The sequence below is a fragment of the Scomber scombrus genome, chromosome 17 (assembly GCF_963691925.1).
Source record: "Scomber scombrus chromosome 17, fScoSco1.1, whole genome shotgun sequence".
Classification (NCBI taxonomy): Eukaryota; Metazoa; Chordata; class Actinopteri; order Scombriformes; family Scombridae; genus Scomber; species Scomber scombrus.
Genome location: NC_084986.1, coordinates 22,394,594 through 22,410,804, shown reverse-complemented (window position 1 = coordinate 22,410,804; position 16,211 = coordinate 22,394,594). Strand labels below are relative to the sequence as shown.

The following is a 16,211-nucleotide window of genomic DNA, read 5'->3' as shown; positions in this document are numbered from 1 at the left end:
ACAGCAAAGACAAAGTGGAAGAATACAGCTGAGTTGTAGACTAGCATTGGTGTAACTTTACAATGATAAACAGAACAAAATTAGCATGCTGCACCTGTGTGTCAACCATATAGCGAGTGTGATGAGTCAAAAGCAACGTTGACAAAATACATTCAAAAGGCTTCTAACCAGAAGGACTTCCTGATGAGACCATGGTGAAATAAAATTTGCATTTTTTTTCTGTCTTCGCTTTTACTTTGCAACATCAGGTCAAAGTGAAGAACACTTATTACAGTGAAACAGTAGCTAGAGTGTCTTAGGCTTTGCACGCAAAGGGCGAGGGAGAAAGGAATAAATGAGACTGCAACCACAGTCTTGAAAAAAAAGAAGGTTTTTGCCAATTGCCATCTAAAAACACACCTCTGACTCATGATATCAGTCTGCTAGTGCTGCTATGACCCTCAGGCTAATGGTAAAATGTGGTTTTCACATGACTGGTGGGTTTAACTGGTTGCACCAAATCACATCTGACTAGATGTGTGTATATGGGTCAGTGGCAAATAAGGGTTGGCAAGATGAGCAATTCAAAAATTTCTTGAAAAATAGTTTTTAAAAGCAACATCAGGTTTGTTAAAATGTTTGTGTATTTATTGGTTTAATGTCATTTAAAATGAAACTTGCACCATTTTTTTAACCAAAAGTAAGACTGAATGCTCCTGAAAATGTCAAATGGTGTAACCATTAAATAATGATAAATATTACATATTTTATCTTCCTACAGTGTATTCATTAACAATAAAATTGAAATGGTTCTTGATTTACATGATTCCCCAGATTAAATGTAATATATATATAACCTTTATTTATATAAAAGTTGTAATCTAAGATAATGTTAAAGTACTTGATATGGTGTTTCATTGAGAATTTAGCATTTTTAAGTAAGTTTAATTATTTAGTACAAAGTTTTTATGGTTACACTGCTTAGACATAATCCTCTAATATATTCTCTCAAAATGGATTAAAAGCAGAAATTTTATGCTGGGTCCACAAAAAAAGAATTTGTGCCAGATATTCATACGTTTATTTTCAAAGTTTAACACACCTTATATTTAACTACACAACATGGATACAAAAAAAACGTAATTGACACCCATATGCCCATGAGTTTAAGATGAGGCATCAAAATACTTTAAAGCAAAGGAAAAGAAAAAGAAGGGTTTTGATTAGTCTACATATACGTATTTAACAAGAGTTACTGCAGCAGTTCACTGGTTGATGGGCTTTTTTGCAAAGGTGTGGACTCAAGTCTCATGACTTAAGTTCCAAATCTAAATTGAGTCATGGATCTGATGAAAAGACGTGAAATTTAACTCCAGTGACTCATGTCTTAACTTGGATTTGAGTCTTCTGACTTGAAATGACTTGATAGCCAAAAGACTTGAGCCAGTTTAAGCCATTTATTTTATTTTTTTAGATAATTACATGATAAACAGTAAATGCATACAAAAGTAGCTGTCATAGAGCTAGCAGCTGAAGAGAATGACCTGGAATTTCCACCTGGAGCGTTATGGCAGCAGAGTGGAGCATGCTCTTGGAGAAAAATCTGCCTTTTAAATGAAGTTGCACTGTTAATACAGTAATTGCAGCAAACCAATCAATTCCGAACAAGTGATCCCGTAATTACTGTAGTAGCATAACTAAACGTCCCGATTTTGTTAACTTGCTGAAATTTAGTTGATTTGGTCAGTTTCTCTGATTTTAGTGCTTCTATCATGTGTCAGTAGGCTAACTAGATAGATGGTATCTTTATCTGTCAGTTTTACTCGTGTTTGTTGCTGAAATACGATCTGCACAGGTTGTCTTATTTTGGCAGTGAACCGGAAGTTTTATGCTGATTCCGTGTCGGACTTCCTGTCTGGTGTGATCTGCTCTGTTGAGCTTGACACAATTTAGAAACGGCTCCGTCAAAAATAGAACTGCTGCCGACTGATAGCGCTGCAGCAGGGAGAGCCGCTGCTGGGACGTACTGTGGTGTTCCCGGTGGGGTCATTCTCATTGATTAGAATGGCAGCGATCAGCTCTGGTGACCGCGGCGCAGTCGTTCTGAATTTGGCCTTGAGACCCTTCATACCCAGTCACTGTTTGTTTATCCCCCTTATACTGTTTCTATTGTCAAGGTCAAAATATCCACTCACACACAGACTGGATAATGTCTTTTTTCCAGATCTGTCAAGCTGTTGTCTCCCACATGGGCCTGTTCAAACACCATCTAGGACCCAACTTTCTATTTCTTGGCAATTTACTGAGTCTTAGGTCTGTGAAAATCTTTGATTGGGCCCAAGTGCCTTATTAAATAAGCAACACCTGCTGCATCTTTAGCTAAGCAATCAAAACTTTAATGTAGCTTCATCATGGACCTCTTACTTTAAGAGTATTGTATTTTAGCTGAGAGGCAGAATTTGCCAGCCGCAGTGAATTTCATTATTGTCTTTTTTATTCAAATTTGAGCACACATTATATGCATCGCTGCTTGAGGAAAAAATGAAATGGATGTCACTGTTACAAGGGATAAACATTAGACTCCTGTATTGCTGAAGTGAACCAGGCAGATTTAAATGCGTGTCATTCCCTCATCTCCGCCTGAGGATCTGATCTTGGAGAATTGTTTCGAACCACTGGAAAGCCTAGAACCACCTATCTCTCTCTCAGGCAAAGGATCCCCAGTCATGCCGAATGCCCAACCATTCATCCCTGTCGTCCTTAACCACTGTCGACCAATGATACCACCAGCGTCCCCAACATTGGAGCATTGCTGGCTGCTGACGGCCCACCTCCTAGTGGCCGGTCAGAGAGCCGACGCGCTGTTGTCTCACCCCCAGCTAGTGGCATCTCATCGCCAAAGTCAGCTGGTTGCGTCAGCAGATCATCGGGTCACCTCAGAGCTGCCTAGCTTCCTGCAGGGTGTTGCCCCGTCTCGGTCACTTGCAGCCATAACAGGCGAGCTTGGGCACCACTCACCACCATCAGCTAAAGCCAATTTTTTCTCTTTTTCTATCATTTCATTCCTTTCTTTTTACATTGCTGTCCTATATCTTCCGCCTGGAGCCAACTCACAATTTCTAAATGAATTTTCAGAGTGTATCTCAGATCTTGTGACTTGTGCCGACTGCATCTTTACAACTAGTGATTTTAATATTCATGTTAACGACACATCCAAAGCACTGAACCAAGCCTTCACAACAATCATTGATACATTTGGTTTTACTCAAGCTGTCTCTGAACCCGGACATCATCAATCTACTTTTACTCTGTGGTCATTCTGTCAATGATCTTTTGGTCTCCTTCTCCTCTCCATCATTATCCGATCACCCTCTGATTAAATTTAATGTTCATATGCCGACAATTTCTCAACATTGCTGCCCTCTCAAAAGGTGCCACATTATTAATAAATCAGCCAGAGTAGCTCTAAAATTATTCTTTCCTGACGCTCTCACAAAACTGAATAATTACACTGGCTGTCTGGATATCTTAAGAAATAAATTAAATAGCACCTTACTAGGGGTGATCAACCTAGTAGCCCTTCTTTAAGTTAGAAAACACTCCTCACACCACTTTACTTCATGGTTCAATCATTATACTCTTGCACTCTAACAATTATGCAGAAATGTGGGCAAAATGGTGCAATACAACATTAGAAGTATTCTGCCAGGCCTGCGATAAATCACTTCTTAAATACAAATGTGCCCTCTGGCAAGCATAATCTAATTATTACTTGGATCTGATCTCTAACAACAGTCACAACCGCAAATTCCTATTCAACACCATGGATAAGCTCTATAAAACAACTCCGCCCACACCAGGGTACTGCTTTACAACTTTTTCACTGAAAAATTTGAGCTTATGAGGAATGATATTACTGGTAATAATCATCTTGATAAGTTTCAGTATGGTTTCAGACCCAAACACTAAAACTGCACTGACAAAGGTAACTAATTGCAATGGTATCTATTTTGTTACTTGATTTAAGCACCACCTTAGACACTGTGGACCATGACACCCTCCTACAACTTCTCTATAACATTATTGGTCTCAAGGGGGCTGGCACTCTCTTGGTTCCATTCCTGTCTGGGTTATAGAACACAAAGTGTTACATAAAATAACACCGCGCCTTCTTGCTCTTCGGTCAAATATGGTTTCCCACAGGGACCAGTACTCGGCTCCTTTCCGTTTTTGTATTTACATGCTGCCCCATGGTTTTATTTTTTTAAAACACAATGTAAAGTATCACTGCTATGCTGATGACACACAAATATATATTCCTGTAACAGTCAGTGGCGCCTTCCAGCTGGTTAAATGAGAGACATGTTTGTCAGAAGTCCATCACTCGATGTGCAAAAATGTCCTGCGTTTGAATTCACAATTTCTCAGACTCATACTTTAAAGAACCTGGCAATAGTATTCCACCTATCTCTTACATTTGTGCCACATATCAAGTATATAACATGAACTGCCTTCTCCAACCTTTGTAAAATGGCCAAATACGCCTGTTTTATCAAATTCAGACACTGAAATCCTCATACATGCCTTCATAACATCAAGAATAGACTACTGTAATGCTCTTTTCTCTGGCCTACCTAAAACAGCAACAAAAGGTCTTCAACTGATCCAGAATGCAGCTGCCAGAGTCCTTACAGGGTCTAAAAAGCTGGATATCTGCATATATGCATATGCATTGGCTACCAGATCATGAAAGAACTGATTTCAAAATCCTCCCTTTTACATATAAAGCTTTGAATAGATAGGCCCCTTTATATATCTCCAGCCTTATTGCTCCATGTACTCCATCAAATCATTTACATTCCTTTGAAACCACTTAATTAATTGTTCCATGATTCAATAAGATCACTTTTGATGGTCGAGCCTTTGCCCACCATAATTTTGACATTGATAATGTATGATGAATGCATTTAAAATGAGATATGTAAGATAATCACATTTATGTAAAAGTTATCATGTGTGTTCCAGTTTTTGCATTAACCCAAACAAAACTATGTGTACTAATTATCTAATTGTGTTAGTTTTTAACTGCATCTTGTTGAAAATGATTGAATTTGGACGAGATCTACAATTAACAAATAGTCTCATAATCTATATTATTTTCTCAGTTAATCAAATTAATTGGCCCACAAAATGTCGGAAAATAGTGAAAAATGCCCTTCACATTGTCCACAAGCCCAAGCTGACATCTTCATATTATTTGTTTTGTCAGGTCAACTGGCTTTGTCATTTTACAATCCAAAAAGTAGAAGCTGGAATAATAAGACATTTTTGCTTCAAAATGAAATTATTAATTCCTTATCACAATTATTCAGATTTTTCAACTGATTATTTCAGCTCTGAATTGGACAACATACATTTTAGGACATGATGAGATCACCTCATCAAAATATAATTCTGCTCAAGTCAATACATGAATATGATGACTGAATTATCATCTATCCCCACCTCAGACTGTCATCATTAAAACTGAGAACTGCTTGCACTTGTTCTACATTAACTACAACTGTCTTGTTGCCATTTTGTTATTGTTGATCATACATATGTTACTACATATGTGTTACATTATATTTGTTTCTGTTTAATATATAATTGTCTTGCATTGTTGTACTGTTGGTTACTGTTTTCCTTCGCTGCAGTGGAATCAAACTGGTTTTGTTGTGCCCTCTCAGTTTAATAATCATATCTGCTCAGTTTCTCGACTCTCCTCTCTGCTGTAATCAGTGCTACCCGACTGTTCACTGCCTGCTGGGAGGCTTGTGTTTCCATTAATGTCTTCCTCCCTTTCTGTCCCTCCTCTACTGGACCCTCTTTTGTGGTGACAGTTGAGTGGTTGCTAAGGTGCAGAAACTGCTTAGCAACTGTCTCCGATGGGGCTGCAGTGCTGACTAAACATTCTGATGTCACTTCCCTGACAATCAGCATAGCGACCAACTTGTATGGGCAATGAACCCCCGCGCCTGTGTGCCTGGTGTGCCATCCATATGCCTATGTCATGACGCACAACTGTTTGCAGACACACAACTGCAATACAAGGGCACTCGATCGCATACTGAAAGTGCGACCAGTAAAAATAAAATATTCAAACTCCAACTCAAATATAAACCAACTGAGCTGGAAAACCATTCAACAAAATCCCTTAAAGCATGTGTCAACACACACAAACACACACACTGGCCAATCTGTCCATATATCTTTGGTCTATTTCTGTCTCCCAGCAGGTTATTTTAGGCCACTGCAGTTGCTAAGCAACCAGACTGCAAACCAGGAGGGCAGAGGAGGATCCCATCGGCAGCAGACAGCTTGTCCTCTTTCTTTCTTTTCCATCCCCACGTCGTCCTCTCTCAGTCTCTCTCCCTCGTCTTTCTTGGGCTCAATGTTTCTGTATCTCCCTCCTCTCCTGGTTTATTTCTGTACTTCCCTTTGAATCTGCTGCTCTCTTCATCATTTGTTGATAGAAACGGCCACTGGAACAAACACTGGGCTTTCATTTATCTGGATTTAGCCTGCATATAGACTTACCACTCACCACACAACAGTATTACAGCAGATGCCAATTCTACACAGTGCAATCATGGCGATAATCCTCATTTTCTACATTTACACACACATTAAATTATTCACACTATAAATGACTGAAAATGACAAAAACCTTTTACCTGTCCTAAATCCTTAGTTACTGTTGTTATGGAGTTGTTCGCTAATTTTGGTGAACAATATGGCAATGTTGACATTTTTTAGGGCTTTTAAGATGGAAAATGAACAACATTGCAGCCTAGGCATGAAGGCTGTTACTCTTCAAAGAAAGCACTTGTCTGATCAGCAAGCAACATCTAAATCCTTTTCTGACTTCAGGATAAAATCTGTAACTTTCCGAAACAGACAAACCTGACAATCACTAAATGACTGGCCAGATGTGCAAAGGTGAGAAAATACAGCAGGGTCTGAATGTTTCTCTGAAGCTCACAGAACTATATCTATCATGTTTCAAATGCATGCAACATTAGGAATGCCTTTGAGGAAATCCTGTGAAAACATGTTTGGCATTATTCCCATTTGAAAAAATCTGATGCATCAAGACTACAAAGATTCACAAAATCCAGATTTGTTGGAGAGAGATAGGAGAGGCAGGGTGATACTGCCAGAAGGAATCTATTTTGACAAGTGTTGGCCATTCGGAAAAGGTAAACTCGTACAACCTACTTATTAAGTCCCCGCCAATCAAAAATATGTTTTTCTTGTTCCTATAATTGGATGTTTGATCTTAACTGTGCAGCTGAGTTTGACACTAGAAGGCTGTTTTCACACTGATATGAAACTTGGCGTGAGTTCAATGAGGAAGATTTCTATCCTCTCACTCTGCTGTAAATATCATGGGTAAATGTTGCTATTTCCTTCCCCTCTATTTTCCCATCACTTCCACTTTCCCACACTGCCAAAATCCCTTCATTCTCATCATGAGACCGTAACTGGGAGACTCCTCCATTTTTGTGGGTTTCCAAAACAGAAGATTCAGCAATCAGGCACACTTAATGCAGCGAGAGGCCAGATATGAGGAGGTTTGAACTTTCTTTATATAACAACATCAAGAACTTTGTGTGTGCGTAATCAAGTGGAAGACCATGAATGCCTTCAAGAAGAGGGCATCAGTTTGATGATGAGCTTTTTGTAACGCCTTTGTATGTGATCATTTAAAGCAGCGTTTGCCTTTAAATGTGGTTGTCATTCAAGCCATCCTTTACTACTTAGCTATGATCAATGCATTGACTAAAACAGGTTTTTATATTGATGAATCCATTTTAAAGCAATAAAAATAACGTCTTACCATAAAAGTCAACATTTGAACAGTGGCTTCAGTCATGTAAGATGCATTATAACTGGGATCTGTCAAACCTTGAAGCCCTTTATTCTCCTATCTCCTGCATGTCTTCATCTCTCTCCAAACTGTGACTTACTCTGATTTACTCTCCAGAGTGAGTTAAGTCTTAGCAAGTTAAAGAGCACAACAAACTCTATGAGGGAAACTTTGTACTTGTGGGCTCAATGCCAGTGTGTGAATGTGGAAGTAAGTGAGACGGGTCTTTATATAGCAGCACTATAGAATGAACTTCTCTCAGATTTACGAGGGCTGCCCCGGGATCTGGAGGGGCACAAATGAAAGGAGCCATTTTTCACCTCATGTATGTCTGACTGTGTGTTAATGTTTGTGTGTGTGTGTGTGCACTCATTTATGTTAGAAAAAAAGAAGAAAAAACAGTTTGAGACTCAAATCTCTGCACTCGCCTCACCTGCATGTGCTCGGGTGAATGTGTGGAATGCACACAAAGCTCTGAAGTGAATGTAAATAAATAACCGCAAGTTTAATAATTACTGACACACACACACAAACGCAGTCTGACTTGCCAGATTGGATGTGTGTTAGTTAAAAAAAGCTCTCAACTTTTGGCTTAGAAGTCAGTGTAGTAGTGATAATGATAGCTGTAGTAAAATTGGCGGTGGTTTTAATAATAGCTCTGACTGCAGAAATAACAGTACTAGTAATATAATATGTATCATAAAATAAGCAGCAGTAGTAACAGTATGAGTAGCAAAGTATTAGAAGTAAAGGCAGCAGCAGCAGTAGTAGTGGTAACTGTGTTATGAATCAAGGAAAGAAAAGAGTGTTTTTACTGAAGTGCTTGGCACCAAAAGTATTTTATGATACTAGTACTTTACTTGAGTATATCCATGATGTGAGTTTTACTACATTATTTGCTGCAGGACACTTAAATGCTGCTCACAAATGAAGGCATCAATAATTGAACACTATAAAAGCAAACCAACAGTCTGTTAGCATTAAAACCTCACAGTTCTATGCCTCCACCAACCAGTCGAGCTGCAGTTTAGATCCATGTCTGTCCAGACTTATGTTATGTTTGTAGTGAAGACTTGTGAAGAAATGTAATAAAAAGGTATTACTGTAAGTGTATTTTCCATGTGTGTGTTCCCATGTTTTTCCAATAAAGCTGATTCTGACTGAACACAAAGTTGTAGTCGTGACAGTAGACGACACACAACTCAGCAGCACAGAAGATCGTCACAGTTTCAATGTGGGCAGCAAGATTAGCGTCACCAATTCAACCTGACCAAATGTGTAATATGGTCACAGTTATGCTGTTGAATAATGATCAGAAAATGTTTTGTGAGGTCACAGTGACCTTTGACCTTTGACCTTTGAGCACAAAATTGTAATTGGTTCATTCTTTATTCCAAGTGCACCTTTGTGCCAAATTGAAAGAAATTCCAACGAGGCGTTCCTGAAATATCTCGTTCATGAGAATGGGACGGAGGAGCGGACCCAAAAACATAATGCCAGTGCCAGGGCATAACAAGTTCATAGTTTTATAGAGGTTGGGGCGTGTCACTGTAATGATAGTAGACTTTTAATTACAATGATTTAATCGATAAACCTTCAAGGATTTAGGGTAGAATTTAACATTCTCTCTGTATACAATATTCAGTATACAAGGGAACAAATTGTGTTCCTTTAGTGCAAAGGTGAGTACATTAAAGGTAAAGAAAATAATAAACAGACTACAAGTAAAAGACAATAAGGTGTGAGTAATACTGAATACAACTCATGTAAGAGAGAAATTAAATGTGCGTTTAATATTATTAATTATAGTATTGTAGTGATAACAGCAATAGTCATAGCTGTAAATGGTAAATAGCAGCAATGATACCCAACTTCTCAATCTAATAATGATAATCCATGTTTCTCACCACATCATTGGAGGCTTCCTTCTCTGGCGTCTGGGCCGGTTCGGCGGCAGCAGGACTGTTGGACGGCATGGCGAGGAGCGGCTCGGTAAAACCAAGTTTAGAAAGTTTGAAAAAAAATGGAGGAAATCAAAACATGGGAAAGGCCCTCAGAAGCACCAGGTGCAGCTTCATTCAATCTGTCTGTCTGTCCGTCAGTCGTTGAGTTGGTCGGACGATCGCACGCTCAGTCAGTCCTCGCCCTCTCCTGAGAGTAGAAAGAGAAAACACACACACACACACACACACCGTGACATGCGTGAATATGAGAGGACATTTGTAAAGTCTGAGTGAGATGGCATTCTCAGTGTGAGGCCGACATTTTGCTATCCTGTTTTTTTCCCCCCTCCTTTCTTTGATCTCTCTCTCTTTTGTTCACCCTTCACACAAAAATACACACACACACACAGAGAGCACTGAGGTCAAAGCTGTACTACAGGTGTGTGTATGTGCGTCTCCATTGACTGTACTGTATGATGGATGGGACTCCTGCACATGTAAAGCAGAACATATTTCAGTTCTGAGCTGTAGCAGGTTAAGACACACACACACACACACACACACACACACACAAACATGCAGGTGTCCTCAAAGGAATCTGCACAAATCAGGGCAGCTTTCAACATGGCTGTCACAGTGTGATTGATGGAGCCGGATAAATCTGTCCCGTTCCATTAGACAAGATGGCTTACGTTCAGGCTGCAGGTGAACATGAACTAAATACATTTCCCTCAAATGTGACACAGATTTGTTTTTAATAATCACATCACATAGAAAATGAGTTTTTAATCCTGATTTTGGCCACTTTCATTTATGGTCCTAAATCTGTTAAACGTATCAGATTTTTTTGGGTGAAGCAGCTTCAGTGTGATGAGTCAGATAATTATGTTCTTTTAGGTTTTTGATTAATTATTGAATCATTTAATCTAAAAAACGTAAAACCATAGTCGATAAATCTCCATCACAAGATCCCAGGATCTGAACCTGAGGTAAAACACACACTGTTGGTGGTGTATCACCTGCTGGGATTTAATTTACACTGATATTTTTTGCAGCACCTTTGAGGAAGTGTAACCAGCAGATGTTTCGCTTTTTTTCTTACATGATAGGCGATTAATCAAAATGATTGTTGATTCATTTACTGCCAATAGACAAATTCAAGAACTATCAGAATATGCAAATACTGACAGTTACTTTCTTTAGTAATCAATGAATCATTTGTTCTGTAAAATGTCAGAGACCAACAGTCAAAAACTCAAATATTTTCAGTTTATGATCTTTATGATATAAAGAAAGCTGAAAAGGGCTAATCTTTAAAGAGCCCCTACAGACAATTTTAATATGTATATAAAAAACTCTACTTTGATTAATAATTTGTGTCTAATCTTGTTTTCCCACACCAAAAAATATAATGACCTCATTAAAATAGTTAAAATGACATCTCCTTCTTCTTCATTAAAAATCCAGAATCTATGAATATGTAAATATATGTAGTTTTAAACGTTTTCCTGCTGGACACACGATGTCTCCTGCTTCACTGTGCAGTTCATTCTCAGTATTTGTCAAGCTTTCACGTCACACTTGTATATGTTGAATACTGTACCAGGATTGGCTCAAAACTAGTTGTGATGTCACAAATAATGCTAGTAGGACCGCCCTTACAAATGGCTCAGAGAAACTTTCCTCTGTCAGTAGATGAATGTGTCAAACATTCAACTGAAGGAACAAAAAGAATGTTTTTGAGTGGAAGGGGATTTTAAACTACGCATCAATTATCAAAACTAACTAATGAATGACTAATTGTTTCTTCAGATCAGAATAAGTCACTTGAATTTACCTCCATGCTTCTGACCTCATGCTGCTGGTGGAGACACTGAGACTTAATGAAGGAGCTGTGAGGGAGGTGTTCAGTGGAGAGCCAGCCATGTGTGACCTTGTAAGTACTTGGGACTCATCTTGGCTCTCGTTTGTCTCATGGCTCTCATTAACATTTACTTGTTATATTTAACTTAATTAATGACCAAACTATTGAGCCGGCACAAAGGAAATTTAAGCTATAATCATTTTTCAAAAGGGCACGGGGACATATTGCTAAACTGAGAAGGAGTCTTGAGAGTAAAATAGTGATTTGGTGAAGGTTTAGTTGGAGATCTGCTCTTGTTGTTTTTGAAAGCAGTTTTTTGGAAGATGCTGCACACTTGAGACAGTTGGAGGGCGTTTACCAATACATTTTGGCAGACAAGCTTCGACAGATAATCCTCATTTCTGGCTATTAAGCTCATATCTGTTCACAGTTTAAGTTTTTTTGATAAAATAATAAGCTGATGGATCGCACTGGAAAGCAGCAGGATGTTACTTAGAAGATGGAGCCTGCTTTCCTAATCAATACAGTTTGCACTACTATAAATCTGAGTTTGCACGGAAAGCAAAAAAGAAGAAAAAGGGAGAGCTGATGTTGAGATTGTGAGCAAATGAAGCACGACTGCTCACTCAATCTATACACACTACACCTCCTCCGACCTTTTCCCTTACACCGACCGGCTGCCTCTCTACGATGGTTAACCGTCACCTAACCCCATGAGGATCTTGTCAAGACTGAAATTCACAAACTGGTCAAACAATGTGACAGATCACAGAATACAGTGAAGCACCTGCTTGGTCTCAAAACATATCGTCTGTGTATCTGTCCTTGTTTTGTGTTCATTGAATAGTATTAACATAACAAACTAGTACTGGATATTATACAATGAGATGTCTTAATATTAGAGAACAATTAATCATCAGCTATTCTGATAATTGTTTTGAGTCATTTTTTGTTGATATTTTCTGGATCAATTAATCTGAGTAAATAATCAGCTGAATAATCAATAATGAAAAGAATTGTTAGTTGCAGCCCTAAATATACAAACATAATACACAAGGTTAATACTGCAACCTTAACTTCTTATTTTCTACATCAGGATATCTTTAAGTGTATTATCAACCCAACTCATCAGTTATGTATTAACTCATAGTTAGGTGAATTTCAGTGAGCTTTATTAACAGGTAACATATTATCAAGCATATGTATTGTTTAAATGTTAGCTGGAATCAGATTAGTTCATCATTTCCTGGACACTTTTGCCCATTTGGTGACCAAAATTGCAGTTTCAAGTATTCTTCAGTACAAACATGTTGCACATTACAAGATGCCTGTTCACTAATCATGCTTTGGTTCAGCCTGATTCTTTCCTTATCTATCTATCCAATCAAATGTTTTAAAAAAGGTACATTTAACAAACTTAAAGTCCCCCTCCATTCAAAAAATATGTTTTTTCTTCTTGTTCCCTCAGTTGGATGTCTGAGCTTCACTGTGCTGAATGATGTATGTGCAGAGTTTGACACTTGAAGACTGTTTTAACAATCATCTGCTGAAAGTGGAAAGTTTCTCTGCGCTCACCAAAAATCTCAGTTTAAGCACGAGCATGATTTGTGACATCACAACTAGTTTGGATCCAATCGTGGTCTGGTATTAAACTTACACAAAGTGTGATGTGGAAGCTTGAAGCCTCCAGTGCACAAACACTCAGAATGGACTTTACAGAAAAGCAGGAGACATCTTATGATTTAGGGTTAAACATTTGAAATGAGCAATATTTACAATTCTTAGACTCTGACAGTTTTAATGGAGGGAGGAGGAGGAGATGTCATTTTGATTTTTACCAGGTAATTAAACTTTTTTTGGTGGAAAAAACATATCAGACACAAATTATTACTTTAAGAAGAATCATAAAAAATGTTTGGAGTGGATCTTTAACTTTATTTGGTCTGTATCTTATCGTGGTTGCTTTCTAACCTCAGAGAAAATACAGATAAAACTCTCAGCCACTCATGTAGTGTACTGCTGAATGCCGACGTGTCGCTGCTCACGACACACAAAGCTGCACAAAATGTACAACAGTGATTTAACTGTTGGCCTGATCTTTGTCTGAGGTGTCCTGTTTCTATTTAACAGGCAGGTGTCTGCCAGTTAAATAGAAACAAATATTTTCCTTTGCCATAGCAGAGTGTTGACATGATTGCATTTGTCAAAGGAGCCGCCATGTCTTTTTTTTTTCTCTTCTGCGTGAGCACGTGATGTGTATTGTTTTTGTTACTGTCAGTTAAGAGTGTGATCTGTTCAGACTGGTGTCAGATATTGATATCCATTTGACCACAAAAGGAGCAGACAATTTAGGGCTTGCATGTGCCCAACAAAAAAAAAAACCCTGGATCTCAGCAGTGATTTGTATTTAAGCACAGTGTGACTGCAGCCAATGTGTCTGGCTTTCCTCGAGATGTATTGTACAGTATGTCACTCCTCACGCTGCGGCCTTACATCATCTACTGTAAAGACAACAGGCAGCAGGCCAGCGGAAAGACAGGGGTGGAAAACTTTGCAGAAATGGGTGCACAGTATCCACCCCACACCCCTCAGGGCTCCCAGCACGAGCTCCAGGCTGCAGGCCAACGAACTCCTTCAAGTTAGTCGTATTTAGGTCACACACACACCTCACACTTCTATAGTAAAGTCTATATACACTGATTTAAATTGTTCCAGTCTTCATGCCAGCAGTGTTTTAAATTAGACCAATAGTCAAAGGCCCAAGCAGAAGCCTGTACTGGTGGGAGGAGAAATGGTTGCGCAGAGAAAAAGCTTCAGAGGTGAGTCAAGGTAGCGAGAGTCAGATGGTGAATAACGGGGAAGTAGGTGATTTGTTTTCACAATAAAAGCATATCCTATATAACCTCCATTCACTTCTTTTGTTTACATTTGGTTTCAATTGGTCTTCATCCGTCTTTTCTCCTCTTGGACGACCTTTTCTGCTGCTGCAGGATGTGGATTTCCCTCCTGGTGATCATTAAGTGGTAATTACAGAGCTGGATATTTTCACTGACATCTTGACAGATAACGAGGTGTTTGGTGACTTATCTTTAATCTCGAGGAAACTCAATCTTAAAGGCAATTAACACTGTCTTCTAATTGGAACTCCCACCTTTGAACACTTTTCAAGGTGTCCACATTCATAGAAATCCAAGTCATAGTAACTCCACAACATCTGAATACACTCAAACCAATAAGATACATTGAAGTGTTTAGAAATGACACTGTACAAGTTTATGTGCCTGTCAGATGTCCTGATATCTATTTATCTTTAAACATATATAACAAGATAAAGCAAGAAGAATCATCACAAATGTTTATTTTATGTGTTTATGTAAAATAAAACTTTAGACCAGAATATAATTAACAGATTTTTAAAAATCATATGATTAAATGCTATTGAAAGTGTTGAAAAAATGAGGGAAAAGCTAGAAAAGTGGGTGTTGAGTAATGGTCAATCTTAAACTTTCAAGGTCAAGAATCAATTTTTATGCTCAAATGTATCGATCAATTCCACAATAATTATGTAATCGATTTAATTGATATATTTTTTATGATTACAATAATAAACAAACATGAGTCTACCTCAGTTTGAGATTTTTTACTTTCAAAGTGCACGCCGGAAACACCCTGATTCCTCGCGCTGGCTTGACGTAGCCCAGCTTTATGACAATTAATATTGGGAGCGACCTCACGCGGCCTTTACCGGACAGCCTCTCATAAACGGTGTAAAATCCCGGTGGGGGTGTGCGCGAGACGGGTAGCCGGTGAGAGACACGTGTCTTGAGTGTGTAGCGGCGATAAGCTTTACTGGGTCAGGTAAAAAACACACACGGGGGCGCGTTTCAGACCGAATGCACCCGTTAACCCCGACATGCGCGTGCCCGTCGGCCCGCTCGCTCCCTCGCTCTCCTCGGAGGCGACGGTCCCGCGCGCTGATGTGTCTGTCTGCATCTGGTGGGTGAAGAGGACGGTGCGCTCCGGTTTAACGTTACCTGCTCGGTACGCTGGGGGGGGGGGGGGGGGGTGGGGGGTGCACGCTCCATCGGACAACGTTTAGCACACAGTTGTTACACAGGCTAACGGGAGCCCGGTTGTCGTGCTTTCCTCCCCACTGTACAGAAACAACTCAAGTTCACTCGCACCGACCCGCTCCGTCTTCACGCGCACATCATCTGCTAAAACGGAACCAACGGTTTCTGCTGCGGAGCGCGCGCCAGCGATGACTTCAGGAGATGACTACTGACGCTAACTTAACGGCTGTAACGGGGTGCCGGTGTGCGTTCACGAGCTAAAATGGAATGTTTATATTTACCGTGTCGTCCGTCCCTCAGGCACCCGGACCCTGACGGTCGTCGCTCTCTCTCTCCTTTCGTTCACTCTCTCTCTCTCTCTCCCTCTCAATCTCTCTCTCGCTCTCCCCCTCTCTCTCTCTCCCTTCTCGCGCTCTACCGGGTCTTCTCTCTCCGTTGCT

General features: G+C 39.5%; 1 protein-coding gene across 4 annotated transcripts in view; it reads right to left on the bottom strand.

Annotated features, from left to right (window-relative positions):
- LOC133997177 (DNA (cytosine-5)-methyltransferase 3A-like) overlaps nt 1-16,211 on the bottom strand; it is a 65,936-nt gene extending 49,725 nt beyond the window's left edge. For all 4 annotated transcript variants that reach the window (XM_062436720.1, XM_062436722.1, XM_062436725.1 and 1 more), the window contains exons 1-2: nt 16,053-16,211; nt 9,799-10,042 (exon numbers count right to left, since the gene is read on the bottom strand). In XM_062436720.1, the coding sequence (XP_062292704.1) occupies nt 9,799-9,867 (69 nt within the window). In that variant the 5' untranslated portion in view covers nt 9,868-10,042; nt 16,053-16,211. The remainder of the gene's footprint in view (nt 1-9,798; nt 10,043-16,052) is intronic.